Source organism: Pituophis catenifer, unplaced genomic scaffold (assembly GCF_029215685.1).
Source record: "Pituophis catenifer annectens isolate HBS135680 unplaced genomic scaffold, rPitCat1.0.hap2 SCAF_10, whole genome shotgun sequence".
NCBI lineage: Eukaryota > Metazoa > Chordata > Lepidosauria > Squamata > Colubridae > Pituophis > Pituophis catenifer.
Window position 1 is genome coordinate 14,567,439 of NW_027256890.1, and position 27,365 is coordinate 14,594,803.

Genomic DNA, 27,365 nt, shown 5'->3' on the forward strand with positions numbered 1-27,365 from the left:
AGGAGAGAGAAAAACGCGTCCCTCGCCTCGCGGCGGTCACGTCGGGGGCGTGGCCGTCGTCAACGCCGCCCTTCCGCGCAGGCGCACCTCCTTCCTTTTGGCCTTTTTTTTTTTTTATCCCCCTCCCCCCCTCCCCTCTCCGCCTGAGGGAGGGCGCGAGCGAGCGGAGGGCGCGCGGGCCAAGATGGCGGCGTCGAGTTAGAAAGCGGCGGACGGGCGCGACGGCTGCTGAGGCGACGGCCGCGGGGAGGACGCAGCGGCGGCGGCGAGGAGGAGGAGGAGGGCGGCGGAAGAAGAAGAAGCGGAGGAGGAGGAGGAAGGGAAACGGTCCCGACGGGGCCTTCCCGACGCGGCCAGAGTGAGTCTCTTTTTCCACCCCCCCCACCTCCTTCCCTCAGCCCGCTTGCCCGGCTTCGCGGTCCGAGTCGCTGCCGCCTGAGGAGAAGAGCCAAGGCTCTGAAGCGGGCGAGGCGATGCATGACGAAGGGCTCCGAGGCGGGGTCCGCATTAGGCCCGGGGACGAGGGGAAGGGGCTTATTCTCCTCAGAAAGCGGGTGGCTTTTTTTTTTTTTTTTTAAACCCCCTTCCCGGCCGCTTTCTGCATGGGTCCGTCCCGCCGGGAGAGTCCGGGTGGCTTTGGTGCTGAATCCCCTGGAAAGAGAAAGAAAGAGAAAGAGGCAGCCTTGCTTGGAAGCCTTGGGGGAGAGAGAGAGAGAGAGAGACCCTCCTGCCCCCCCCCCATAGAAATAGTCTTTCCACACAGAGAAATACACGCACAGTTTAATATTATATATTAAATTATGTGTGTGTGTGTATATTTTGACTGTTTAAGAAAGAGAAAAAGGCAGCCTTGTAGGGGAGACCCGGCCCCTAATAGAAATGCTATCTATCCACACATATATAGAGATAGTTTAATATTATATATTATGTATGTGTTTGTATTTTGACTGTTTAAGAAAAAGGCAGCCGTGTAGGGGAGACAACCCCCCTAATAGAAATGCTATCTATCCACACATATATAAAGATAGTTTAATGTTATATGTTAAATAGTGTCTGAGTGTTTGTGTGTTTTGACTGTTTAAGAAAGAGGCAACCTTGCTTGGAAGCCTTGGGGGAGAGAGAGAGAGAGAGAGAGAGACCCTCCTGCCCCCCCCTAGAAATAGTCTTTCCACACAGAGAAATACACGTACAGTTTAATATTATATATTAAATTATGTATATGCGTGTTGTATGTGTATTTTGACTGTTTAAGAAAGAGAAAAAGGCAGCCTTGTAGGGGAGACCCGGCCCCTAATAGAAATGCTATCTATCCACACATATATACACATAGTTTAATGTTATATATTAAATAGTGTCTGAGTGTTTGTGTGTTTTGACTGTTTAAGAAAGAGGCAACCTTGCTTGGAAGCCTTGGGGGAGAGAAAGACCCTCCTGCCCCCCCCCATAGAAATTGTCTAACCACACACATATATACACGTACAGTTTAATATTATATATTAAATTATATATGTGTGTGCTGTGTGTGTATTTTGACTGTTTAAGAAAGGGAAAAAGGCAGTCTTGTAGGGGAGACAACCCCCCCCCAATAGAAATGCTATCTATCCACACATATACATAGATAGTTTAATATTATATATTAAATAGTGTGTGTCTGTGTGTTTTGACTGTTTAAGAAAGAGGCAACCTTGCTTGGAAGCTTTTGCAGAAAGACCCTTGGTCCCTAAGATAAATTCTGTCTCTATCCATGCACATAAATACACATACAGTTTAATATTATATATTATGTATGTGTGTGTATTTTGACTGTTTAAGAAAAAGGCAGCCGTGTAGGGGAGACAACTCCCCTAATAGAAATGCTATCTATCCACACATATATACACATAGTTTAATGTTATATGTTAAATAGTGTCTGTGTGTATTTTGACTGTTTAAGAAAGAGGCAGCCTTGCTTGGAAGCTTTTGCGGAGAGACCTCTGGCCCCTAAGAGAAATTCTGTCTCTATTTACGCACATATACACATACACAGTTTAATATTATATATTAAATTATGTGTGTGTATGTGTGTGTATTTTGACTGTTTAAGAAAGAGAAAAAGGCAGCCATGTGGGGAGACATTCCCCCCAGCCATGGAATTTTATCTATCCACACATATATAGAAATTTTATCTATCCACACATATATAGAAATGTATCTATCCACACATATATGTACACATAGTTTAATATTATATATTAAATTATGTATATGTGGGTTGGGTGTGTATATTTTGACTGTTTGAGACAGAGGTCTTCAAACTTGGCAGCTTTAAGACTTGTGAACTTTAACTCCCAGAATTCTCCAGCCAGCTATGCTAAGCTACGCTGGCTGGAGAATTCTGGGAGTTGAAGTCCACAAGTCTTAAAGCTGCCAAGTTTGGGGACCCCTGGTTTAAGAAAGAAAGAGGCAGCCTTGCTTGGAAGCTTTGGGGGGGGGGAGCCCACCTGTCCCCTATTGACATACAATAGAAAAATCTCTTTCTCTCTCCATCTATCTATCCACACAGGTACAGTTTAATGTTATATATTAAATAGTGTATATGTGTGTGTGTGTGTGTGTGTGCATATGCATGTATGTGTGTGTGTGTGTCTTTGTGTGTCTTGACAGTTTAAGAAATGGAAAGAGGAGGCTTGCTTTGGAGCCTTCAGGGGAGAGTAGGGGGATAGGAATAAGGGGTGGGAGGTGGGAGCCCCCCCCCTCCCCTCCCGGCTCCCATTGACATTTCATATATATATATAGACACCCACACAGTATGTGTATATACATATAAACACACAAATGCTGTATATAATACAGCATGTGTATATGTGGGTATGTTTGTGTTTCTATATAAATTTCTGCATATATATATACTCATGCTATATATAAATTTAATTATAAAAAAATAAAATAAATATAATACAGTGATTTACATTGTAGTGCATGTATGTATGTGTGTGTGTGTATTGGCGATTTAAGGTCAAAGGTGCCTGTGGACTCCAGCACAAGGGGGTCCAGAGGATCATAGTATGCACGCAGGGTGGCCCCTCCGCAGCCCTGGGAAACTTTGCCTTCGGTCCGCAATTGCAGGGTGTCCTTCTTCTCCCAGCCCTTGTTTTCCTGCCTTTTTTGTTCCCAGATGTGCTGGGTGGAAAGACTGGAGCCTGGAGCCATCCCCTCTTGATGGGTGGGAAGGCTGGAAAGCATGGAGCCCCCCTTTTTTTGCTAAACAAGGGGAGGGGGCCGCAGTTTGTTCCTCCTGGCTGGCTCAAGAGAAACAACTATTGTTTCCAGGTCACTCTCTATTGGTTACCCTTCTCCAGCCCTGGAGGATCTATCTGGTTGCTGCTGCTAACAGGATTCATTCAGGTTGATCTATGGGGCAAATGTGGGGTCTGAGTGTTCACTTAGATCCAGCCCTATCCGGAAGTTTATGTTCTAACACGTGGCTGGGAAGGCCACCTAGGGAGATTTATAAGGTTTATTTTCTCTTTTACTATGCCCTCTTGCACAGAAGAGAGTCTTCAAGTCTCTGTGACATTATTCGGGATTATCGTTGATTAGATTTTACATCCTGACAAGGACAGTTGAGAAGATCTCAGGCAAAGAAACTGCCTGCTTGACTCTACGCTCATTAAACTCTTTCCTCCAGGCAAAGGCTGCGTTGGTTGTATTGACCAATGCATAATTTTCTATCAATCTGTTTTGGAAAGTGATATCTGTGTCTCACGAAGCAAGCGCTAATTGTTTGGAAACTAATTCAGTTTCAAACCTTGAAGAATATCACTGCAATCTTCAGGAGAACGCCAGAACCTTTTGTTTTGATAACATGCAGGGTTAAGGAGCGCTCGTTCATAATTCTTGAAGGTCTTGAGGGTTTTTTTGGTAGCTCTGAGGAAATTTTACCCTGGCCTCTAGGTTAGCAACACAGGGCAGTTTGAACTTTGAGTTGCTACGTGTCTTTGTGTTTGGTTTTTCTTTCATTACAACCCTTTGAAAGGGAGTGTAAAAATCTGCATGCTACGTCAAGCTTGAAAATGAACCCCCCCCGATAAGTTGGTGGAATCTGGGTTTGTCACTGTAGGGTACATGCACTACAGGGAGATCATCAAAGAAGCTTAAGCTGTAAATTGGAATGTGTACGTCGCTTTCTAGTAGCGCAGTTCATGGTTCCTGTTTTCTTTTTAAATTTAATTCCTGGAACCTCATGGCCAAAGACAGAGGCTTCCTGTCTTCTTGGGTGACTTCAGAGAAACGGGGCTAAACTTGATGTGAGCAGTTACAATTAAAAAAAAAAAACAAAAACCAACCACTCTCTACTCCAGCGGAGTATTTACCTACAGTGTGATGTGGTCTGCCTTCTAGTAGCAATCCAGGAAAATTTGGCTAGAAAAAAAGCTAGAAGTTCCTCCGTGAGGCAGACGGGCAGTTCCTAAATATGCTAAACATATAAAAACGAAATACTTTTGGTGGGGGTGGCTAATGGGTGCATGAACATGGGGGGTTACCTTGTTATCTGTGTCCAGCACTGTCAGGTTCTGATCCTGTCTGCTGTTACGCTCTAAAGATTAATGGGATATTTCATCATATTTGTATTTTGGATTCATGGTTTATTTACAAAGAAGATTGCTCTTCACTGGGCTGGGGAAACTGAAAGCTCTTTGGCATTTAGCCAAACTATTGCTCTTTAGAGAATGACTTGGAGAAGGGATTTAACAAAATAACAGAACCGGAAGGAACCTTGGAGGTCGTCTAGTCCAACCCCTGTTCCAGCAGGAAACTCTCTAACATTTCAGACAAATGGTTGTCCGAATCTGATTTTCATTCAGCCTTCCTTATGCAATGATCATTTTCTGTCACATGTTTTAGGTGCTTCTGAACTAAGTTGGGGGAGCTTTTAAGGGATGGCAACTGAGAGGCAATACGATGCCATTTTAGAAGTAAAAAGATAAAAGAAATAATGGTTTAGTAGAAGCAGCTGTCCCGGTGGGAAAAGCTTATCTATCATTTGCCTTTGTTTATTTCAGAAATGGTGGAACCAGGACAGGATCTTTTGCTTACAGCTTTAAGTGAAAGTGGAATTAGTCCAAATGACTTGTTTGATATCGATTCTCCAGACATGGGCCTCGCAACTCCACCTCCAGCGATTCAGCAGGTTGGAAAGCATTTCTACAATTTTGTATTTGAGTTACTTTTATTTCCCTGGGAAAAAAATCCATTGCTGATACAGTCCATTACTAGGCAGAGAAAAGCTGGATATTATTTATTTTATCAACATAGCAAAATAACATCATTCTAAACTTTGTTACTTTATTACCTGTAAATGGAAAGCCTTCATTCTCAGATTTCCTGGGACTTGTAAAATTGGTACTGACCTTCGTGTGTCTGCCATATATCAAACCTGCTTGACATCTATGGGAATAAGGAATTAAGGCTAGATTTATAATGTTCAGCTCTGGGAAATAAACTTTTTCAGATTATATTCTGCTGGCCCATTTAAAACATTGTATCGACTTTATGTCACATTAATCTCCTTACCAGGTTTCTCCTCTAAGAATGCAACATGTTGCATTGCTGTCCCTTTTGTCAGTTGCAAAATATAAGCCTCAGATGTGCTATTTGAGGCACACTTTTCCTCTGAGAAAGTTTTCATTGGCCAAGGTAGATTGGTTTCTGTGTAAGGAATAACAGAACCATGACTGAGTTCAGACAATACAAGAAGCCACACCAAATATGCTTGGCCAGCCCCTCCTTGGAGCTGTGAATTGGGGATTATGGCCACAATGCACCCCAGTTACTGGCTGTGCTTATAGAACTTGCTGAACCAGAGACAAAGGTCTAGCAGCCGTATTCACACAGGGCTTAATATCAACCTGTGATATTGTGTTTGTTTTGTTGCTCAGAGAGTTGTGCCTAACGTCCAGTTTGTTTATTCTTTGAATATACAAACTGGTTTAACTCATTAGCTAGGTGAAGGATTCTCTAGCAATGCAAATATCTACTATTTGATCTGTTTACAAGGATATTTACCAGTGATAAGCTGCAATTCAGAACCATACACAGGGGCAGTAAGTTAAAATACTCCCTATAGTGCAGCAGTAGAAAGTCACCAGAAGTTTTTCATTCAGTTGTTGTTTCCTGGGAAGTCTCAGGTAATATAATCTCTGCTGGGCCCTTTTAACCAGTGCTGCAATGTGAGTGCCCCTGGTCAGGTCCTCTTTTATGATAACACCCAGACACTTAAAACTGGCCACTTGCTCCACTCGGTCTCCATTGGTAAGTAAGGGCTGGATGTCTGATCTATTCCTTCTATAGTCCACTATAAGCTCCTTGGTCTTATTGGTGGGTGTTAAGGACCAAGTTATTGTCTCCACATCATGAAAGCAACCGGTCCACCTCATGTCGCTAGGCAGACTAATCCCCACCGGAGAGGAGTCCCACCACTGTTGTATCATCTGCAGATTTAGTAATGGTATTACTAACGTGAGTGGGAATGCAGTCATGCACACAAAGAGTATAGAGTAAGGGACTCAACACGCAACCCTGTGGTGTACCAGTGTTAAGAATAAAGGCTGAAGAGAGATGATTACCTAATCTGACCCTCTGAGAGCGGCCAGAGAGAAAATCCATAATCCAAAGGCAGATCCAAAGAGGATCCTTAGAGAAGGTTTCCAAACCGTTGTACGGAGTCTGTAGAATCAAACCACCTGCCTCTTTCCTATGGCACATCCTTCTACCTGAAGTCAGGTCAGCCTCATCCTATCAGCATTTAGAATACCTGCCCAAACTTGCCTGTTTTAGAAAGACTAATAGAAAGTTATTCCTCAGCATGAATGATACGTCTCTAATGTTGCTGTAGATTTTATATTATCATCTTTTAATGACCCCATAATCCCTTGCGGGGTGGAGTCTGGGCAACTGAATGGAGCCGAGTGTTTACTGGCCGGATGCCCTTCCTGTCGCCAGTACGGAGTTTTGTTCAGCAGATACATTCTCATCGTGCCCAGAGAGAGAAATATCTGCCTCTACCTAGGATCGAACTCACAGCCTCCAGATTGTGAGCAGAGAGCTCCACCTCTAGGCCACTGTAGGTTTTATATTATGTTATGATCATTTTGCTACTTTAATCCTGTTTGCTGCCTGCCGACTTAGAATCGCTTGCAGTCGAAACAACTTCCACCCCTAAGTTAGGAAGAAAAATGCCGGGCAGTTGTCCGTGGTTCTCCTGCAACCACAAGAACGAGTTTTTCCCGTTCCTTTAGCAACCACCTTCCACCACAACCTTTGTCCTGAATCAAATCAACCAGCTGCCTACGCTGGGGACGACCATCGTCATGACGAAAACGACCCCCGTGACCAGTACCAGACAGACCATCACCGTAGCAAAAATCATACAAACCAGCACCACCACACGGCCCTCCGTGACGGTGCCCGTGGCGCGCAACACCCTGACCACCCCCTTGCCCAAGGACCAGATCCAGCTGAAAGATCTCCTCAAGAACAACAGTCTTAATGAACTGATGAAACTGAAGCCTCCGCCCAACATCGCCCCTCCTGTGGCGACCGCGGCGAGTAAGTAGCGGAGTCGTCTGAATGGATTTTGGCGGGCGGGCGGGCTTGGGGATAGGGAATGGTGTCCCTTCAACTTACGTAGACTGTCCTGACCCAGCTCTCCAAACACGACAAACCCTCTGTAGTTGAAGCAATGATTCCTTTATTAGGAGCGCCAGCAGCCCCGACAAAAAGTTTCTCTCTCACCACAGGCTAACATGTCCAGCCAGCAGGGAGATGAATAATTGTCTGTCACATCTATTCATCTCCGCCCTCTGCCTTTTATCCCCAGAGCTAAGGTGGGGCTTTGGGAGCAGCAGTGGCTCTTCCGTCCCAAGGACCGGCCCATAGATTTCCCCTGTTCTCCTCTCCTCTGCGCGTCAGGCACTGGACCCAGCTGTTCCTCCTCTTCCTCATCAGCCACCTCCAGACCTGAAGGCTGTTGACTCCATCTGAGGGTTGAGGGTTTTTCACACGACCGTTGCAGCATTCCCCTAAGGGTCACGTGATCAAAATGCAGACACTTAGCAACTGACTCACATTTACGGCGGTTGCAGTGTCCCGGGTTCACCTGATCGCCTTTTGCGACCTTCTGACAAGTCAGGGGGAAAAATAAGAACGGTTTTACTAACTTAACTGCAGTGATTCACTTAACAGCTGTGGCAAGAAAGGCCGTAGAATGAGGCAAAATTTACTTAACAAATATCTTGCTTAACAACAGAGTTCAATTATGGTCCTAAATCGAGACCTACCTGTACTAGGAATTCTTTAGTCCAGGGGTGTCCAACCTTGACTATTTAATCACCCTACCCATACTGCAATGCTATCCTCATAATTATTCATTTAGGTAGAGAAAAAGAAAGCTAAAACAGCTGGATGTTAAAAACATATTGAGGTCCCAAATGTTGCCTTTTTTACAGAAATATTTCTTCTGTCCTCAAACGTGGTAAACGTTACCACTATGCTTGGTAAGATCACTTCCACTGTTGAAACGGGCTATAGAGTTTCCTTTCTCTCATCCCCATGTGGGAAATTCGGCGTAATCTTCATCCAACTTTGGTGCTTTTACACTTTGCATCCTCCTGGTAGCCGTAAATTTAAGACTGTCTTGAAGCTCATCTGCACTGTGGTGTTTTGGTGGATAAAAAAAATTGCCTCTCATTTACACCGGCTTCGAGAATACTTGTATTACATCATAAACATTTTTCTTAAATGTTTAATCTTTGGGACGTTTTCCTTTCAGCTGATATGAGTAACGGTGCTGTTAAAAAGGAGACTTCAACTAAAGAGGTCACGAGGATCTGGGTAAACGATCTAAAAATGAGAAGCTTCTCTCCTACCATGGTATGTACGACCCTAGATTTATATTTATATGGCTTTATTTGATTTTATTCATCTCATGTATTATGTAATGTTCATGTTACAATGAAACCCTGTTCCTTAAACTCTGAAATCCTAGATTTTGCTGTGTTGTATAGACTGACTTCTTTTTAATACTTGGTTTCGTGTACTTGATCATAATATCGTATTGGAGACAAAACCTTTAGAAGTTTTGTAGATGTGCTGTTTACCAGTGAGCACCCTGCTCAGCCTTTTTAAAATATAATATACCGACACATTTCAGGCACACATTTCTTTGCTTCAAAGTAACATAGTACAGGTCTAAGACCCCCTGTGGGTATTTTAAAATCTCTTCTGGTGGAAAATAACTGGACTCAGAAGGAGAGCATTCTAAAATTCAGCAAGAAGAAGGTTGTAAGGTTAGGCAACTGTCTCTATCTGCTCACCCTTGAACTTTGCTGCTTTGTGTGAGACAGATTGCAACACCCTCTGTTCTTTCCTGCAGAAAGTGCCCGTCACAAAAGAGGAAGAAGAACCAGAGGAAGAGGACGAAGAAGAAATGGGCCACGCAGAGACCTATGCCGAATATATGCCCATAAAATGTACGCCCACTATGGCTTTTTATCAACATTAAATACCCGAATATATCCAAGGTGGAGAAACACCGCCTTACACAACCCTGCCTTTTCTCCCGCAGTAAAAATCGGCTTGCGCCATCCTGATCCGGTGGTAGAAACCAGTTCCCTCTCCAGCGTGACCCCTCCTGAAGTATGGTACAAATCTTCCATTCCGGAAGAAAGCATCGACAGCGGTTGGCTGTCAGCCTTGCAGCTTGAAGCAATTACTTACGCAGCACAGGTACTGCCTCCTCCTTCGTCGAAGGCTAGCTACAAATTCGTGCCCGTCCCGAAGCCCACCAAAACTGAGACCGAAGACAAGTTCTTGCCACAGATATTGTAACAGGTTTTTGTGGTGGCTCAGGGGTTAGAATGCAGGACTGCAGGCTACTTCTGCTAACTGCCGGCTGCCTGCAATTGGGCAGTTCGATTCTCACCGGCTCAAGGTTGACTCAGCCTTCCATCCTGCCGAGGTCGGTAAAATAAGGACCCAAACTGTTGAGGGCAAGAGGCTGGCTCTGTAAATCATTTAGCGAGGGCTGTAAAAGCACTGTGAAGCGGTATATAAATCTAAGTGCTATTGCTATTTCTGTAAAAGCAGAGTTTCTCCAACTAACTTATACCAGGCTTAATCAGAAAAATAGCCTAGATTAGTGGTTCTCAACCTGTGATCTGAAGACACCTGAGAGCCCGGAATGTTGTCACGGGATTCCGCAAAGACTTGAAGAAATGTTATGATTTAAATCTTGAGTTAAGTCTTGGGGGTCCGTGGCCACAAAAGGTATTTAAAGGGGATCCGTGGTGAAGAAAAGATTGGGAACTCCTGGTCTAGATAATGAATCTATAGAACATTCTTTCCCTTCTCACTAAGCAACTTGTTTCAAAATGTAACCTGTAGCTTATATATTACTTCTTGAATTCCTCCTAGTTTACCCAATTGACTACATATTTCCCTCATACGTGCTCCTTTTATACATCTTCACTGCTCTCATCCATGTACTCTAGGCCACACACTAAATAAATTCTGTCACTTCCCCACAGCAACACGAGACATTCCTACCGAACGGAGACCGAGCTGGCTTCTTAATAGGCGACGGTGCCGGTGTAGGGAAAGGAAGAACCATTGGTGGCATCATTTATGAAAACTATCTCTTGGGTAGAAAAAGGGCAGTGTGGTAAGTCTCATACTCGGGCATCAGGGTTAGGAGGGTGTGGTTCTCCTTGTCACTGACTTTGTCTTCATGGTGGGTTTGTTGCTTTTGCTCTCTTCCAGGTTTAGTGTTTCAAACGATCTGAAATACGATGCCGAAAGGGACTTGAGAGATATTGGCGCCAAAAACATTTTGGTCCATTCATTAAACAAGGTGTGGAAATATTTTACTATTGTACAGTTGAAGCAAAAAAACAAAAACCATTAGGTAGGCTTGTGTGAGATGCATGCCCGATGAATGCTTTGTTTTAGAATTTAAATCAGAAACCTACCATAGATAGTTTTGTTACTTTTAGGTTTGCTTGCGCTGTGTTGGAAGTAGTGTAACAATTGCTCGTTCACAAATTATTTTTCGGGTTAATCGTTGCAGTAGGCATGTTGCATGTTTTGAAGGTCATAATGGGGAGGGGGTTTCAAATCCTCAGTTACTGAAACATGAGGGAATTAAATTATGTGGAATAGTATTGTATTTCTGCATTCTCCCGTAAAAATGTGAAAAATTAAATTAGATTTCCCTCTATTGGGAAGTTATACAGAAGGAAACCACTTGCTAGAATTTGTGTATTTATAACATCTCATTGGACAAATTAGTTACCAAGATTAATTGTTCCTGGAAAACATATTTAATATGTGATACATAAGACAGTCTTTCTCAGTTTAATGAAACTTGTATACAGTGACAGAGTGAAGAGTGTTCTAAACAAAAAATACCAAAGCAGAAACTTCTGTGGGAGTCCATCAGCTTTCTGATTTATTTTGAGTGCCAAGCACAATAAAATCAGAAATGTTTTTCTTTTTAAGAATGCAGCTTTTAATGCTATTTGGAGTTGAGTAAGGGAAGATAATGCATGCACGTTTGTAATAGAACAGAACAGCCTTCATACCTCTGATCTTATTTCTGCTTTAGTTCAAATATGGAAAAATTTCTTCCAAGCATAATGGAAGCGTGAAGAAGGGGGTCATCTTTGCAACTTATTCCTCACTTATCGGGGAAAGTCAGTCTGGAGGAAAATATAAAACCAGGCTCAAGCAGCTTCTTCATTGGTGTGGAGACGACTTTGACGGAGTGGTATCCTTTTCCAGTTGCTAGATTGGGGCAATATCCCTCCTTTTAAATTAGCATCTTTTGATTGGTGTCTGATACTCTTTTATAAGTTGCATTTTCCAATTCCAAGGCTATCAAAAATTTGGAAAGCAGATAATGCTTCCAGATAGAGTGGCGACGCTCCAGATAAAGTAATTTTTCAGTTTTCAGAGGTATGGGTTTCAGCTCTCAGAATTCTCAACAATGCCCTCGCTGGCTGGGGAATTCACATGTCAGGAGGTCACATGTCAGGAAGTTGCCACAGTTGAAAAACACTGCTAAGTTTTGTATCTAGCCTAGTTAATTCTCAGAAGGATGTGCTGATCTTTAAATCTCCATGTTTGCCTGGAATAGTCCTTTGAAACTTTCGTTAACATCCCTTACTTACAGCGAAAAGATTTATCGTTCAGCATTGGTAAAATAAACATAACTAGTTGATCAATATATATTCGTTATGGACAACATTTTCTGGCTTCCATTCAGTGAAATGTTTACCATGTAACTTTATACACAAATGTTTGTGAAATGTCTTGCTTCTTAACCACGTCTTCAGATAGTGTTTGACGAATGCCACAAGGCTAAAAACCTTTGCCCGGTTGGCTCTTCAAAACCAACGAAGACAGGCTTAGCTGTTCTGGAACTGCAGAACAAGCTTCCAAAGGCCAGGGTTATTTATGCTAGTGCCACAGGTAAGGACCATTTTCCATCATTTGAACATCGAGTGGATTGCAAGGCTGTTTTCAAAGGGGGAAAAAAAAGCCTGGATAATTTCCCTTTTTTTTTTTTTTTATGTTGGCTTTCAGGTGCTTCAGAGCCCCGGAACATGGCATATATGAACCGCCTTGGGATCTGGGGGGAAGGGACCCCATTTAGGGAATTCAGCGACTTTATCCAAGCAGTTGAAAGAAGGTATGTTCGTAGGTCTTGACTGGTGTTGCGTCAAATGGGAGAAGCGATCGTCAGAAGCATTGGCGTAGCTTTTCTCAAAAGTTCCAGCAGGTCCCTGGGAGAATAATCTCCCTTTAAAAATTGTCTTTTTTTTTTTTTTCTTCTTCTTCTTTTAATCTTCAGAGGTGTGGGTGCCATGGAAATAGTTGCCATGGATATGAAGCTAAGAGGAATGTACATAGCCAGGCAGCTGAGCTTCTCAGGGGTCACCTTCAAAATAGACGAAGTTCATCTTTCTCAGCACTACGTCAAAATGTATAATAAATCTGTGAAAATGGTAAGCCTTTAAAAAGGGAGAAGTTGGCAGTTCGGGATGCTTTGAGAAAGATCGTTGCGTTAACTCCTTGCAAGAGATACCCGAGTGAATCTTTGGAAGGGTGTAAAGACGAACAGAACAGCGTGAAATCAGTTCTACTAACCATACTTGGGTCTCCAAAGCCTTAATCAGTTTTTCTGCGGACGTTTTATCCCCGGTCCCAGAGGGGGCTTAGAACTTAGAGTCTCGCAGGATTTGTAGCCTCCCAGAGAACCTGGGTTTCCTCCATTCCAAGGAATTCATTCGGTGAACCCTGTGCGACGTTATTGGAGCAAGGAGTAGATGTAGTAATGCTTCAACCACATTGTTATTGGTAGTATATAACCACCTTTTCTAGGCTAAAACCCGACATTTCAGTAGATAGTTTATAAAAGTGATTTCTCTGTTACTGAAAAATAGTGGATTCCAGATATTGTTTTTTTAAACCCAAAATTTAAGAGCTAGACTTTTAAGAATCAGTTGTCTGTCTGTGGAGCTTCTCAATCCTCCAGGTCATGGTTGTCCCAGAGGTACTTTTTCGAAAAGGCAGCTGGATTTAACTTGGTGCTTTCTTTGAAAACGTTTCGCTTGTCATCCAAGAAGAACTTCAGAACGGAACTGAAGGAGCTTCTTGGAAGACAAGCGAAACGTTTTCGAAGAAAGCACCAAGAAACTCCAGCTGCCTTTTCGGGGTGGGGTGGGGGAACCCCTTTGGACAGCAGTCAGTTTAGTCTAGCATCCTATCCTCCCATTTTATATTACTGATCTTTTTATGTCTCCCTGAAAATTCTGCCTTCTTTTTTTTCCAGTGGGTAAGTGCCAGGGAGAAATTCCAACAGGCAGCTGACCTCATTGACGCCGAACAGCGCATGAAGAAGTCCATGTGGGGCCAGTTCTGGTCTGCTCACCAGAGATTCTTTAAATACCTCTGCATTGCATCCAAAGTCAAGCGAGTGGTGCAGCTGGCCCGGGAAGAGATCAAGAACGGCAAGGTGGGTTGGTGACCCTTGACTTGAGGGTCCGGGAATGACTGGGGAAGCACCCGTCCTCCACGTTGAGAAGAGCTTAAAAGCTTCCCCATGTGTTTTCCTTCCTACAGTGCGTGGTCATCGGGCTGCAGTCCACAGGAGAAGCCAGGACTTTGGAAGCTTTGGAAGAAGGTGGCGGGGAACTGAATGACTTTGTTTCCACAGCAAAGTTAGTATTGTGACCTCGTTTTCCTGAGTCATTAAAACACTTTTGAGTAGTCCCAAAAACCTCTTTTATTGCAACAGCTGTGAAATATGTTCATTCACAGCTGAGTCCCAATTAGTCGCAAAAAGTCCTTCAGGATAATCACCCACCTTTATCTCCCTTGACACACTGCCAAAGACCTACTTGGCAAAGCCACACGGAGCACAGAGTCAAACAGAAATCATCTCCAGGCCTTACTCCCAAGTCGTCCCTGTTCTTGGCTTCTGGCAGCTCTGCGCATGCATGCACTAGGAACAGGCTCCTCCTGTTCCTCTGCCTCTCTGCTGTCCGACTCTGGAGGCTCTGGAGTCCGCGCATAACTCCCAGATCGCTGTTTCGTGCCACAGCCCCTCAATTCTGGCTACGCTAGGTGATGCTCTTGGGCTAGTGTTAAAACACCGCTGTTTTTCTCTCTCCAAACTTTACAGGGGGGTGTTTCAATCCCTCATTGAGAAACATTTCCCAGCTCCCGATCGGAAGAAACTTTTCAGCTTGCTGGGAATCGACCTGTCTCTCCAGAGTAACCACAGCTCTCCTCGGGACAGTCCTTGCAAGGAGGATAAAGTAAAGAAACGTAAAGGTAAGACGGAGTCCGTTCCATTGCTATTTTTATTTGGAGTGCTATTTTATATAGATGTGCTATGCCCATTTAGGAAAGCTAGAGGAGGAGGAGGAGGGAGCTGATAAAGTTTGTGAATTGAGAAATATTATTGATTAGTAGCTTAGGAAGGGGGAGACTTAGCACCAGAGGTGGTTCTAAAAACAGCCTCAGAAGACACCTTACAGGATAGCTCAGGGGTCAGCAACCCGCGGCTCTGGGGCCGCTTGTGGCTCTTTCACCCCTCTGCTGTGGCTCCCTGTCACTCAAAATATGCGTCATAGCCGCCAATGTGCGACACCCGCCGGTACGCGATTTATTGAGCTTTTCTATCCCCTGGTAGGCCAACCCTGCATAAATCCAAGAAAAGAACAGTTTCAGAAGAAAACAGAACATTTGATTCAACTACATATGCTAGTTTTGTGGCCGCTCAAGAAATAGTCAGGCACGGGAAGGGTTTTGTGGCTCCTGATGTTTTCTTTACTGTGGGAAATGGATCCAAATGGCTCTTTGAGTGTTTAAGGTTGCAGACCCCTGATATAGCTCTTCCACCAAACAGTATCTAGCAAAGACCCAGCCTTTCATGATGGCCATTTCCAAAGAGAACAACCCAGAATAATACTTAGGAGAGGTGAAAAATAAAAATTCAATGCGTGAATTAAGTCAGGAGAATCTGCACCGTTTCTTCCTTTGGCGTCTTATTCTTGTTCAGTTCCGAGGCGATGCTTCTCAGACAGAAAGTCACTTTTCTTTTTTGGTTAACCAATCCCCTCCAAGAATCGAGGTGCCCCTTTCTCTAATGTTCCTTCTTAACTTTTGCTTAATGGAAAAAAAACAAAAAGGGGAAGAAATGACGAGGGAGGTCAAGAAAGCCCGTAAGACCGGTGGCCTGGCCGGGAGCAGTTCTGACGAAAGCTTCAGTGAATCGGAGGCCTCGGAGAACGAAGAGAGCGACAACGAGAGTTCTCACTTTTTAAGTTCCGGAGACGATGATGACTTCAACCCTTTTAGAGACGAATCTAGTGAAGATGATGAGGATGGTGAGACGATTTGGTCTTTCTCATTTTTACGACTTTAGGGTGGGGTGTGATTTTGGGATAAAGCTGGTGAGGTTTTGCTTGCCCACTTTGTTTGTCCCCTCCCCCTTTCTTCTCAGACCCTTGGCTGATCCGGAAAGAACATAAGAAAAATAAAGAGAAGAAAAAGAAAAAGAGCATAGACCCCGATTCCATTCAGAGTGCCTTACTAGCATCTGGCCTCGGATCCAAAAGGCCAAGTTCTCTCTCCTCCACAGTCGTAACCCCTTCTACAAATGTCTCTGGTAAGTCACCCGAGAGGTCTTCTCATCTGTTTTGGCTGTCAGAAAGTTTCTGCCTGGCGTGGAAGCATTAATTGTAAAGTCTGCAAACAAAAATCAGAAGAACCGTATTTTTCGGAGCATAAGACGCACCGGAGTATAAGATGCAACTCAGTTTTTGGGGAGGAAAATAAGAAAAAAGCTGATTGGTGGAGTACCCCCAATCAGCTGTTCCCAGAGGTGGATTTTAGCAACAGGTTCATTGGTTGTGAGCTCTGTGCCTTGCTTTTTTTCCTGCCTCTGAAACTTCTGAAACTCCGTCTCAGGAAAAACTTTTTTTCTGCCTCTGAAAGTCTCCGAAACAGAGCTTCAGAAAAAAAGCCTTTTTTTCCCCAAAGCTCTGTTTGGAGGCTTTTTTTCTGAAGCTTCTTTCAGAGGCTTCTTTCAGCCTCTGAAATCTCCGTTTGCGAGGCTGGGCAGGCCTCCTACATTCAGAGTATAAGACGGACCCAGAATTTCACCCTCTTTTTTTGGGGGAAAAAGGTGCGTGTTATACTCCGAAAAATACGGTAATCTGCCTGCACTTTTTCCAACTGGCCAATTTTATTGAAAGCCTTCTATACTCTTCATAAAATTTGTTGCAAAAAAATGGTATCAAACCTCTCCTGAATTTAGGATTCCATGGATTAACCTGGCGCTCCTTTTTTTAAAAAAAATCCTTCCCTCTGTTTTCCCTCCGGTTTTGGTACTTCATAGCACCCAGTAACACAAACACCAGCTACGTGACGAGTCAGGATGCCGTGGAAAGGGCCCAGCAGATGAAGAAAGAATTGCTGGATAAACTGGAAAAGCTTTCCGAAGATCTCCCTCCTAACACGCTGGATGAACTCATCGATGAACTGGGAGGCCCTGAGAATGTGGCCGAGGTAGGTGGCTTGGATGATCCGGGAAGGAAAGCTTTTAGCTAAAACTCTTACAAGGAGGGAGCCTTTCCTTGTGTAAGGAGTTGTAAGAATAAGGGTTGTGACACAAGAGGCCTTGCATTAAAAATAGACAACTTGTCACTGTCAGTGTTCTGACCCAGCTCCCCAAACACGACAAACCTTCAATGATTCCTTTATTAGGAGGGCTGGCAGCCCCGGCAAAAAGTTTCTCTCTCACCGCAGGCTAACAAGTCCGGCCGGCAGGGAGATGAATAGTTGTCTGCCACACCTATTTATCTCCACCTCCTGCCTTTGATCCCCAGAGCTAGGGTGGGGCTTCGCTAGCAGCGGTGGCTCTTCCGTCCCAAGGACCGGCCCATAGATTTCCACTGCTCTCCTCTCCTCTGTATTCTGAGCATCCGCGTGTCAGGCACTGGACCCAGCTGTTCCTCCTCCTCCTCATCAGCCACCTCCAGACCTGGGAGCTGTTGACTCTCCATCTGAGGGCTGAGGGACAGCCCAGGGTCCCTCTCTCTCTTTCTCTTTCTTTCTTTCTTTCTTTCTTTCTTTCTTTCTTTCTTTCTTTCTTTCTTTCTTTCTTTCTTTCTCTCTCTCTCTCTTTCTCTCTCTCTCTCTCTCTCTCTCTCTCTCTCTCTCTCTTTCTTTCTTTCTCTCTCTTTTTCTTTCTTTTCTTTCTCTCTTTCTTTCTCTCTCTCTTTTTCTTTCTCTCTCTCTTTCTTTCTCTCTCTCTCTCTCTCTTTCTTTCTTTTCTCTCTCTCTCTCTTCCCCCCCCCCCCTCTCTCTCTCTCTCTCTCTCTCTGCCAGTTCCATTCCCTCTTCCCCCTCGGAGCTCTCAGGTTGCCTTGATGCTGACCCTGACTCCCACGCTGCCTCCTCTTCCTCTGATTCAAGATGCAATGCGAAGCTAGCAGAATGGCAGCCATGACAGATTCACTTAATTGTGGCAAGCTAGATCATAAAACAGGGCAACACCTATTTTGCTCAGGAGCAGAAAATTTGGGCTCAGTGGTGGTTGCAAGTCAAGGACTACCTGTATGTCCCCAGTAAGTTTCTCCTCAGCATAGCCTGGAAGAATATTGGACAGGTTTTTAGAGTTATTTCACAGGCCTCAACGCTTGACGTGGCCTGCTAATGCGACTCATTCTTCTGAAGATGACAGGTCGCAAAGGAAGGGTCGTGAGCAACGACGATGGCAGCATCTCCTACGAGTCAAGATCTGAACTTGATGTCCCTGTGGAAATCCTAAATATCACCGAGAAGCAGAGATTCATGGATGGAGATAAGGTACCTTTCGCTCGCTTCAGTGTCGAAATATTTACATTTTCAGCCAGTTAAAAAACAACAACAACTTTGGTGCTCTGGACTGTACTTTTCTTTCAAAACGACAGTGTCCAAATATAACTGTCCTTTTCGTTTTTGAAACTTGAAACTGTTCAGGTAATAATGCCATAAGTCAATCCTTGCTTGGAATTAGTTTGTGCCAAGGCAGCTGTGCTTTGGCAAGGGGGTTTGGCTTGCACTTTTGCAAGAAAAGTGTGATCAGTGCAAGCTGTTGATCTTGGGAACATCCTCTGCCACAGATGATTTTCCTCCTCAGGGAAGGTGACACCGATAAAACATTTGTGAGATAAGTTGGGGGGGGAAAAATCTAATTGCCAAAAAAAAAGGTGATAGCTTTCTCAAATATATCGCATTATGTTTTCACGACCGAAAGTTTGCATTTATACATCTCACTTTCTTCACCTTCGCCTCCTTCTGCCTTTTAGAACATCGCCATCATCTCCGAAGCCGCCAGCTCCGGCATATCTTTGCAGGCAGATCGAAGGGCCAAAAATCAGAGAAGGAGGGTACATATGACCCTGGAATTGCCGTGGAGTGCCGATCGGGCAATTCAGCAGTTTGGTGAGTCTCTTGAGGTTGGCTGAATGTGGAAACAGGGCCTCTAGCACTGAGCTTCAGTGTGGTGTAATTCTACCAAGGGCCTCCAAGTTCATAAAACCTCTCTAGGCTTTCAGATTGAAAGATGCTTTGATAGGAAAAAAAAACTTGTGCTCTGTATCAAACATTAATAGAAGTTATTTGGGTGGCAAGGTGACAAAACAGACTTTCCCAGACTTACTGATAGGGCCAAATTGCTATGCAAATCCTGTGCGTATACTCAAAGTGGCTTGTCAGTTGATTGAAGAATCCAATTTTAAGTTTGTATCGCCTTTTATTGTATCGCAATAAAAGTTTCCAGCTGGAAATGTGAACAAGTTGAATCTTTCTACCATCCGCTGAACTTTATTCAGATATCGTCACAAGATGCGGGGTGGGGGGAAGAAGATAATGTCAGGGCTGGTAGGGTGGGTGGTAAACTCCCTGTAATTTTTATATGTATTTGTGAGGCTTTTCTTTTTGTTGCGTTCTAGCTTTTTTATAGAATGTAACATGTCCCAAGTAATCGAGAGTCGAGCTGCCTGTGTAAATTTATTCCAATAAAATAAGGCGCATCCCCTTCATGTATGTGACTTTGGGGCGAGTGCTGTGTTGACACCCAGCAAACCAAATTTGCCTTTTTCTTAATCTCCAGGACGAACTCACCGGTCTAACCAAGTGACTGCCCCGGAGTACGTCTTCCTAATTTCTGAATTGGCGGGAGAACAAAGATTCGCCTCGATTGTTGCCAAAAGGCTGGAGAGCTTGGTAAGACGTTTGCCGAGAGTTGCTCCTGGTGGATCATTGATTACATCCGTCCTGATTTTGACAAAAGGCGATCCCTGTTATTTTTTAAAAGGCAGCAAACTTCTGTCTCTTGGTTTGTAAATCATCTTTTTTTTTTGCTTTTTTTTTTTTTTTAACAGGGAGCTCTCACCCACGGAGATAGAAGAGCAACAGAAACTAGAGATTTGAGTAGATTCAACTTTGACAACAAGGTAAAAATTGCAGTCCTTTCCTACTTCTTGATTCGGTGCCATTTTTAACTCGTTTTCCTTTCTCCTTTGAAATAGTGCAGTGCATATCCATAGATATATTTGTGACGCTGAGCTTATCGATCGAAAGATCGGCAGTTCAGCGATTCGAATCCCTAGTGCCCTAGTAATGGGGTGAGCTCCCGTGACTTGTCCCAGCTTCTGCCAACCTAGCAGTTCGAAAGCAGGTAAAAAATGCAAGTAGAAAAATAGGGACCACCTTTGGTGGGAAGGTAACAGTGTTCCGTGCGCCTTTGGCGTTGAGTCATGCCGGCCACATGTCCATGGAGACGTCTTCGGACAGCGCTGGCTCTTCAGCTTAGAAACGGAGATGAGCACTGCCCCCTAGAGTCAGGAACGACTAGCACAGATGTGCGAGGGGAACCTTTACCTTTATACAGTATGAAAAAGTGGGATATTACAATAGTAATATAATACATGAATGTGCATAAACTGTAATATTCTGTATTGCAAAGACTATAGTTGTTTTTTCTTCCTCTGAAATTAGTATGGCCGAAATGCATTGGAAATAGTCATGAAGTCCATCGTGAATTTGGATTCCCCGTTAGTGTCTCCGCCAGCAGATTATCCAGGAGAGTTTTTTAAAGGTATGTTTTGTGCTTTTTCCCCATTGAAATAAAACTTGGAAAAAGCCCTCTTGAATTGAAATTGGATTGCTTCTTTATACTTATCTCCAAAAAGCGCAGCTAAGTTCCCGTCACAGTTTCTGGGATAATTGTAGATTCTTATTTTCAGCCAAGCAAACCAAACATTCATTTTTGATCATGGCATTCCAGCCATTTAATGATTCAACATTTGGGCAGACAAAATCTAGCCATCTCTTTCTGCTGCTGCGTTTCTTTTCGAAGCCTGCAAGAGATCGTCATTTTTTAATTTGGGGTTCCGATTTGTATTCCTACTCATGCAGTCAATGGCTGTCTTGAAACGCTGAGTTTAACCTCTCTCTTTTCCTCCCAGATGTTCGACAAGGGTTGATAGGAGTCGGCCTAATCAACGTCGAAGATCGGTCTGGAATTCTTACTCTTGACAAAGGTATTTCTTTTGCCATGCTTGGCAACTTCTTTCTGGAAGTATTTCTTTGTTAATGATGCATGGCTGAGCTTTGGGGTTATTTTCCTCTTGCTCAGCACGGAGGGCAGGGAATGGACCCCGCCTGTTTTCTCACCAACGTCACCTCATTTCCCTTCTTTTTTAGATTATAACAATATTGGGAAATTCCTGAACCGGATCTTAGGCATGGAAGTCCACCAACAGAATGCTCTATTCCAGTATTTCTCAGATACGCTAAACGCAGTCATCCACAACGCGAAGAAGAACGGGAGATACGACATGGGCATATTAGGTGAGGAGGCATTTCCAGGCTGGGCAGTACAGCTAGACCATGATTTACGGCCACAGTGGAGCCCAAAATTTCTGTGGCTAAGTGAGACAGTTGCTAAGTGAACACTTGGCAATTGATTCGTATTTAGGACTGTTGCAGAGTCCCGCGGTTACGTGATCCCCTTTTGCGACCAGCAAAATCAAAAGGGGAAACCAGGTTCACTTAACAACCGTGTGTGGCTCCCTTAACAACCACAGGGATTGACTTAACAACCGTGGCAAGAAAGGTCGTAAAATGGGGGCAAAACTCACTTAACAACTGTCTGTCTTAGCAACAGAAATTTTGGGGCTCCATTGTGGTTGTACGTCAAAGACTACCTTGTATATGTGTCCATTGCTGATCTCATTCTTTCTTGTGATTTTTTTTTTTTTTGTTTTTCCAGATTTGGGATCGGGAGATGAAAAAGTGAGGAAAGCAGATGCTAAAAAATTTCTAACTCCAGGCTATTCTACCTCCGGACACGTCGAACTATACACTGTAAGTTCTTGGATGGTCAGGTTGGGTCTGAAATTCTGAAATATGCGTCCCCATCTGCCTTTCTTCAGAAGAACATGGCATTGGCCATCAAGCCTGCTTCCTATTCCTGTTTTCTAGATAAGCGTGGAGAGAGGCATGTCTTGGGAGGAAGCAACTAAGCTTTGGAGTGAACAGCGCGGGCCAGAGGACGGGTTTTATTTATCGCTTCAGGTGAGGCTCCGGTTTGAAAGTCTGGCTTAACTTTTTCATATAAGCCCTACTCCCAAAATAAGCCCCGGTTAAGATTGTCAGCCAGATGGATGCATTTAGTACTGTATTTCCCCCCAAAATATTACCTAACCAGAAAATAAGCCCTAATGCATCTTTTGGAGCAAAAAATTAATATAAGACCTGGTTTTATTTTTGGGGAAACACGGTAGTCCTCAACTTACGGCCACATTGGACCAGCTCAACATTTCTGTTGCTAAGTGAAAAATTCGTTAAGTGACTTTTGCCCCATTTTACGTCCAAGCATCCAGATTTTGATGACATCACCTCAGGGATGCTGCAACGGTCACTCACAAGTCATTTTTTCCCCCAGTTCCGTTATAACTTGGAAAGGTCATTAAATGAACTGTTGTAAATTGAGGACTACCTGTATTGGAAATGAGGATTTCGGCTAAGGCCTCCTTGGGGAGTTTGGCTTAAGCAACATTTTTCAACCTTGTCAGCTTGACGATGTATAGGTTTTCAACTCCCAGAATTCCCCGGCCAACAAAACTTATCCAGGCTTCTGGATTCTAAAATTTGCCTTTTTAGCCGAGTTTTGGCAGCGAACAGCCACACATTCTGTTGATAAAATTTTGTACAAAAAAGGAATTAGATTTTTGTACTCCGTCCAGGTTCATTAAATGGGTAATTTAGGAGTAATCTCAACACTATATTCTGGGAGGTACAAACGGAATTTGTCTTTCTATTTTCATTTCTCTCCCCCCCCTCCCCCTTCGCCTTTTTTTTTTTTTAACCAGATACGAAATAGTAAGAAAACTGCCATCCTCATGAAAGAGGTGAACCCCAAAAAGAAGCTTTTCCTGGTTTACAGGCCAAATACCGGAAAACAATTGAAACTGGAAACCTACTCTGAAATAAAGAAAAAATATAAAAAAGTGAGCCGTCTTTATAAAAGTTACCTTTTTAATCATACACGTGCGTAACTTTTGCTTGATTGCAGATTTAATTTTGCGTCTTTAAAGGCTGAGAAACCTCATTCATGGCTTCCGAATGGGTTTCCAGCCAGATCTGACTATTTAATAACTGCTGTGCATAATTCTAGGTATCCTCTGACGATGCTGTGGCTCATTGGGTAGAACAGTACACCTCATCGGCAGACACATGCACACATGCTTACTGGTAAGTTCTTTTTTGTGGGGAGTGGGACAATGGGGACAGTCAAAACAGTGGGACTGCTCTCAAAAAAAAAAAAAAAGGATTTCAGTGGGACTTCCCAATCAAACCAAAATACCCAGCTGGAAAGGTTGAACTCAGGATTTGAATTGCTCTCTGAGCTTGGTTATTTTCTTGCAGACGCTTCACGACCCAACTAGATCACATCATCAGTGGTAGAAGGGAGAGAGGGGTTTGCAGAGTGAAGGAGGAGAGGGATTGTATGGTCCTTGGTGCTCTCTGAGCTTGGTTATTTTCTTGCAGGCGTTTCATGACCCATCTAGAGAACATCATCAGTGCTGGAAGGAAGGAAGGTTTGCTCTCTGTTTTATATACAAGTGGCTTGCCCTATCGGTGTTGGTGGGAGTCTTCTTGGTTATTCCTTGATTAGCCTGTTGTTGACTGTGTGGGGTAGTTCCTTGATTGGGATATAAACAGAGAGCATCTTCTAGCACTGATGATGTTACCTACTTGGGTAATGAAACGTCTGCAAGAAAACCACCAAGCCTTCAGAGAGCCCCAAGGACCACACGGAAGGAGTAACTTTGTGGCCCTTGTTTTCTCCTCATTCGACTTGAGGATTTACACTTTGCTGGACTCCATCATTTTGCCGTTGTGATTCTATAGGATTCTTTTTTTAATATATATATATATATATATATCTGGTAAACTTTGAAAGTGCACTCCAAAATTATTCATAATTTTATTCGGGAGCCCATCTTTGACTATGTGCAGGAAACAAAACTCCATATTCATTTCTTGGTTTGTTTTTTTTTTAAATTGAGCATTGAGCACCTTCCTTTCCTCTTTTTCAGGAGAGGCAACTGCAAAAAGGCCGGTCTGGGCCTCGTTTGTGAAGTCGGCTTGCGCTGCCGGATCTATTACGTCCTCTGCGGTTCCGTCTTGAGCGTCTGGACAAAAGTGGAAGGGGTCCTTGCCTCCGTGAGCGGCACAAACGTCAAAATGCAGATTGTTCGCCTGCGGACCGAGGATGGCCAGAGAATTGTAGGCAAGTAATGGCAGGGAAGGCCAAAAATCCCTTTTGTCTGCCCGAACATCTCTCTGCTTAATCGGCCCTCCCGGTCCTAACAATCTCCCTGCGTTCTGTGTTTGAACCTGCTACTCCCCTCCCCCTCCGAGTGTGAGAGGGGGATGGTGAAAACCCCTTGAGCCAAGCCCCCTAAATCTTTCTGTTCAGCTTTTGCAAATTGGAAGCAAACAAGCACAATACAAAGTATTTTATTTATTTTTCCCTTCAGAGAAACTATAAAGCAGTGTTTTTCAAAGGTCAACAACTTTTAAGATGTATAAACTTCAACTCCCAGAATTCCCCAGCCAGTTTGGGTGGACTTCAACCCCCCCAGCAGTGGAAGTTGCTGACTGAGGAATTCTGGGCGTTGGAAGTCCCACCCATTAATAAAAACACCCATCCTAGAAAGCCTAAGCCATGGTTATATGAGCCCCGGTGGCGCAGTGGTTAAGAGTGCAGTACTGCAGGCTACTTCTGCTGACTGCCAGCTGCCTGCAATTTGGGCAGTTCAAATCTTACCAAGCTCAAGGTTGACTCAGCCTTCGGTCCTTCCGAGGTGGGTAAAATGAGGACCCAGATTGTTGGGGGCACGAGGCTGACTCTATAGACTGCTTAGAGAGGGCTGTAAAAGCACTGTGAAGCGGTATATAAGTATTAAGTGCTATTGCTATTCCTTCCTTCCTTCCTTCCTTCCTTCCTTCCTTCCTTCCTTCCTTCCTTCCTATGCAGTGATTAGAATGCAATATTGCACACTAACTCTGCCCACTGTCAGGAGTTCGATCCTGACCGGCTCAAGGTTGACTCAGCCTACCATCCTTCTGAGGTCAGTAAAATGAGGACCCAGATTGTTGGGGGCACGAGGCTGACTCTGTAAACCGCTTAGAGAGGGCTGTAAAAGCACTGTGAAGCGGTATATAAGTCTTAAGTGCTATTGCTATTCCTTCCTTCCTTCCTTCCTTCCTTCCTTCCTTCCTTCCTTCCTTCCTTCCTTCCTTCCTGTGCAGTGATTAGAATGCAATATTGCACACTAACTCTGCCCACTGTCAGGAGTTCGATCCTGACCGGCTCAAGGTTGACTCAGCCTACCATCCTTCCGAGGTCGGTAAAACGAGGACCCAGATTGTTGGGGGGGGGGCCAAGAGGCTGACTCTGTAAACCGCTTAGAGAGGGCTGGAAAGCGCTGCGAAGCGGTCTATAAGTCTTAAGTGCTATTGCTAAGATCCTAAGCGATGGGAGACGGACCGGGGCTCGCAGCTTAACCAAACAAACGTTGGTTTGTGAAGCAAGGCAGAGCCTCCCCGTCTCAGCTCCTTTGACCTCACCGGCCCCTTAACTGTGTTGCAGGCTTGATCATTCCAGCAAACTGCGTGTCTCCCCTCGTCAACCTCCTCTCGACTTCCGATCAGTCGCAACAGCTGGCCGTCCAGCAGCAACAGATTTGGCAACAGCACCATCCGCAGAGCATCGCCCACTTCAACAACGCATGAGACAGACCCCCGTGGTATTTCAGCTCGACCGCCCCTAAGCGTTGTGCTTTCAATTTTTATTTCTTTTTTGGGGGGCTCCTCCTCCTCCTCCCCCTCGTTTTTATTTTATTTTATTTTTATTTTTTTCCCTTTTTCTTGGTTTGAACGATCAGGGACAGATTCCAAAGAATTAAGTTTTCAGTTCCGTCATGCCGACTTGACTTGACAACTCCGCGGAAGGGAAGAGGAGGCACAGAAGAGAGGCCAAGACCGAAAGCTCAGCTTTGCTTTACAGCGGTCACATCATCATCATCATCTTTTTTTTAATTATTATTATTATTTTTTTTTTAAAAAAAAAATTCTCCAGGCTTTTGTAGCCCTGCTTTAGGAACACATCTACACACATTCTTCTACTTAAGCGACAAACGCACCCGGTCAGTTTGGAAGATTTTTTTTTTCCCCGAACCTGTTTGTCCCTTCCTTCCATTTACTCATTTGACGCTCAGGGTTGAACATCGGGGCCATGCTGCGGGAGACGTCCTACTTGGAAACTGTATATATATGTATGTGTAGATATATATATATATATATATATATAAAAATAGTGGCCGCCACAGAGGTCCCAAATTATATTAAAAAGTACATTTTATTTAAAGAAGCAGCATGAAAGCCTAGATGTTCGCAACCTGTTTTTTTTAAAGGCAGTGTCAACTTTGAGGCTGCCCATCATGTCTCGGTGTACGGAAAGCCAGCGGGGAGCGAGAGAAAGGGAAGGTCTCATCCTTAGAATTGCATTTTGATATTTTTTTTTCTCCCCCCACCAAACTTTCAAAAAGTGATTGTATTTTTTTCTGGATTATATATATATATATTTGAATCTTCCCTGGATATTTTTTTTCCCTCCCTCCCTCCCTCCCGCATTCCTTTCTTCTCCTTTTTTGGGCTTTGCGTATCCCGTGTGCTTGTACAATGAAGCCATCTTAAGTTTTTTTTTTTTTTTAAAGAAGTTCCTTTTTTAAAAGAAAAAATATAGGTTAATGGCGTTCCTAATGCCCCTCCCCTTCTCTGTCCAAAGTTTCCTTTATTTTTCAGGAAACTAAAGTGCACATTTTTAATTTTTCCAATTCCCACCGCAGTCCCCTTTTTACTTTTTTTTTTTTTTTTAAGTTGGTTTCTGTTGTTGTTGTTAAATAAAACTTTACTTGAGCTGTAGACTAGATGGGGAGGAGGCAGCCCAATACGAGAGTCCCGGCTTCTGTGCTGGGTTGGTTTTCTTTTTTTAATTTTTCTTTTTTTTTTTCTGTTGCCCCCATAACTTAAATACTTCCTGTTTTACGTCTGTAAGACATTGTAGAGTTTATCCTGGAACTGTTTAAAAACTTGTATATGTACAAAATGTGAATAGTCACTTATCTAAGAATATGGGTAAGGTTTTTTTTTTTTCTTTTCGTTTTGTTTTGCCTATAATAGTAGATGTTTATAAG

General features: G+C 43.7%; 1 protein-coding gene across 1 annotated transcript; it reads left to right on the plus strand.

Annotated features, from left to right (window-relative positions):
- Window positions 1–159: 159 nt before the first annotated feature.
- SBNO1 (strawberry notch homolog 1) lies at window positions 160–26,225 on the plus strand. The gene is made up of 31 exons (XM_070950822.1): window positions 160–358; window positions 5,043–5,170; window positions 7,278–7,587; window positions 8,810–8,910; window positions 9,413–9,509; window positions 9,605–9,765; window positions 10,566–10,699; window positions 10,798–10,888; window positions 11,642–11,803; window positions 12,372–12,507; window positions 12,622–12,727; window positions 12,890–13,043; window positions 13,871–14,053; window positions 14,161–14,258; window positions 14,723–14,874; window positions 15,735–15,932; window positions 16,049–16,213; window positions 16,946–17,115; window positions 18,286–18,417; window positions 18,900–19,035; window positions 19,706–19,818; window positions 19,977–20,048; window positions 20,593–20,692; window positions 21,063–21,137; window positions 21,301–21,447; window positions 21,869–21,963; window positions 22,081–22,173; window positions 22,971–23,108; window positions 23,276–23,352; window positions 24,201–24,394; window positions 25,760–26,225. Exons 2-31 carry the CDS (start codon window positions 5,045–5,047, stop codon window positions 25,900–25,902), a joined length of 4,059 nt encoding a protein of 1,352 aa, XP_070806923.1. The 5' UTR covers window positions 160–358; window positions 5,043–5,044; the 3' UTR covers window positions 25,903–26,225.
- Window positions 26,226–27,365: the final 1,140 nt, after the last annotated feature.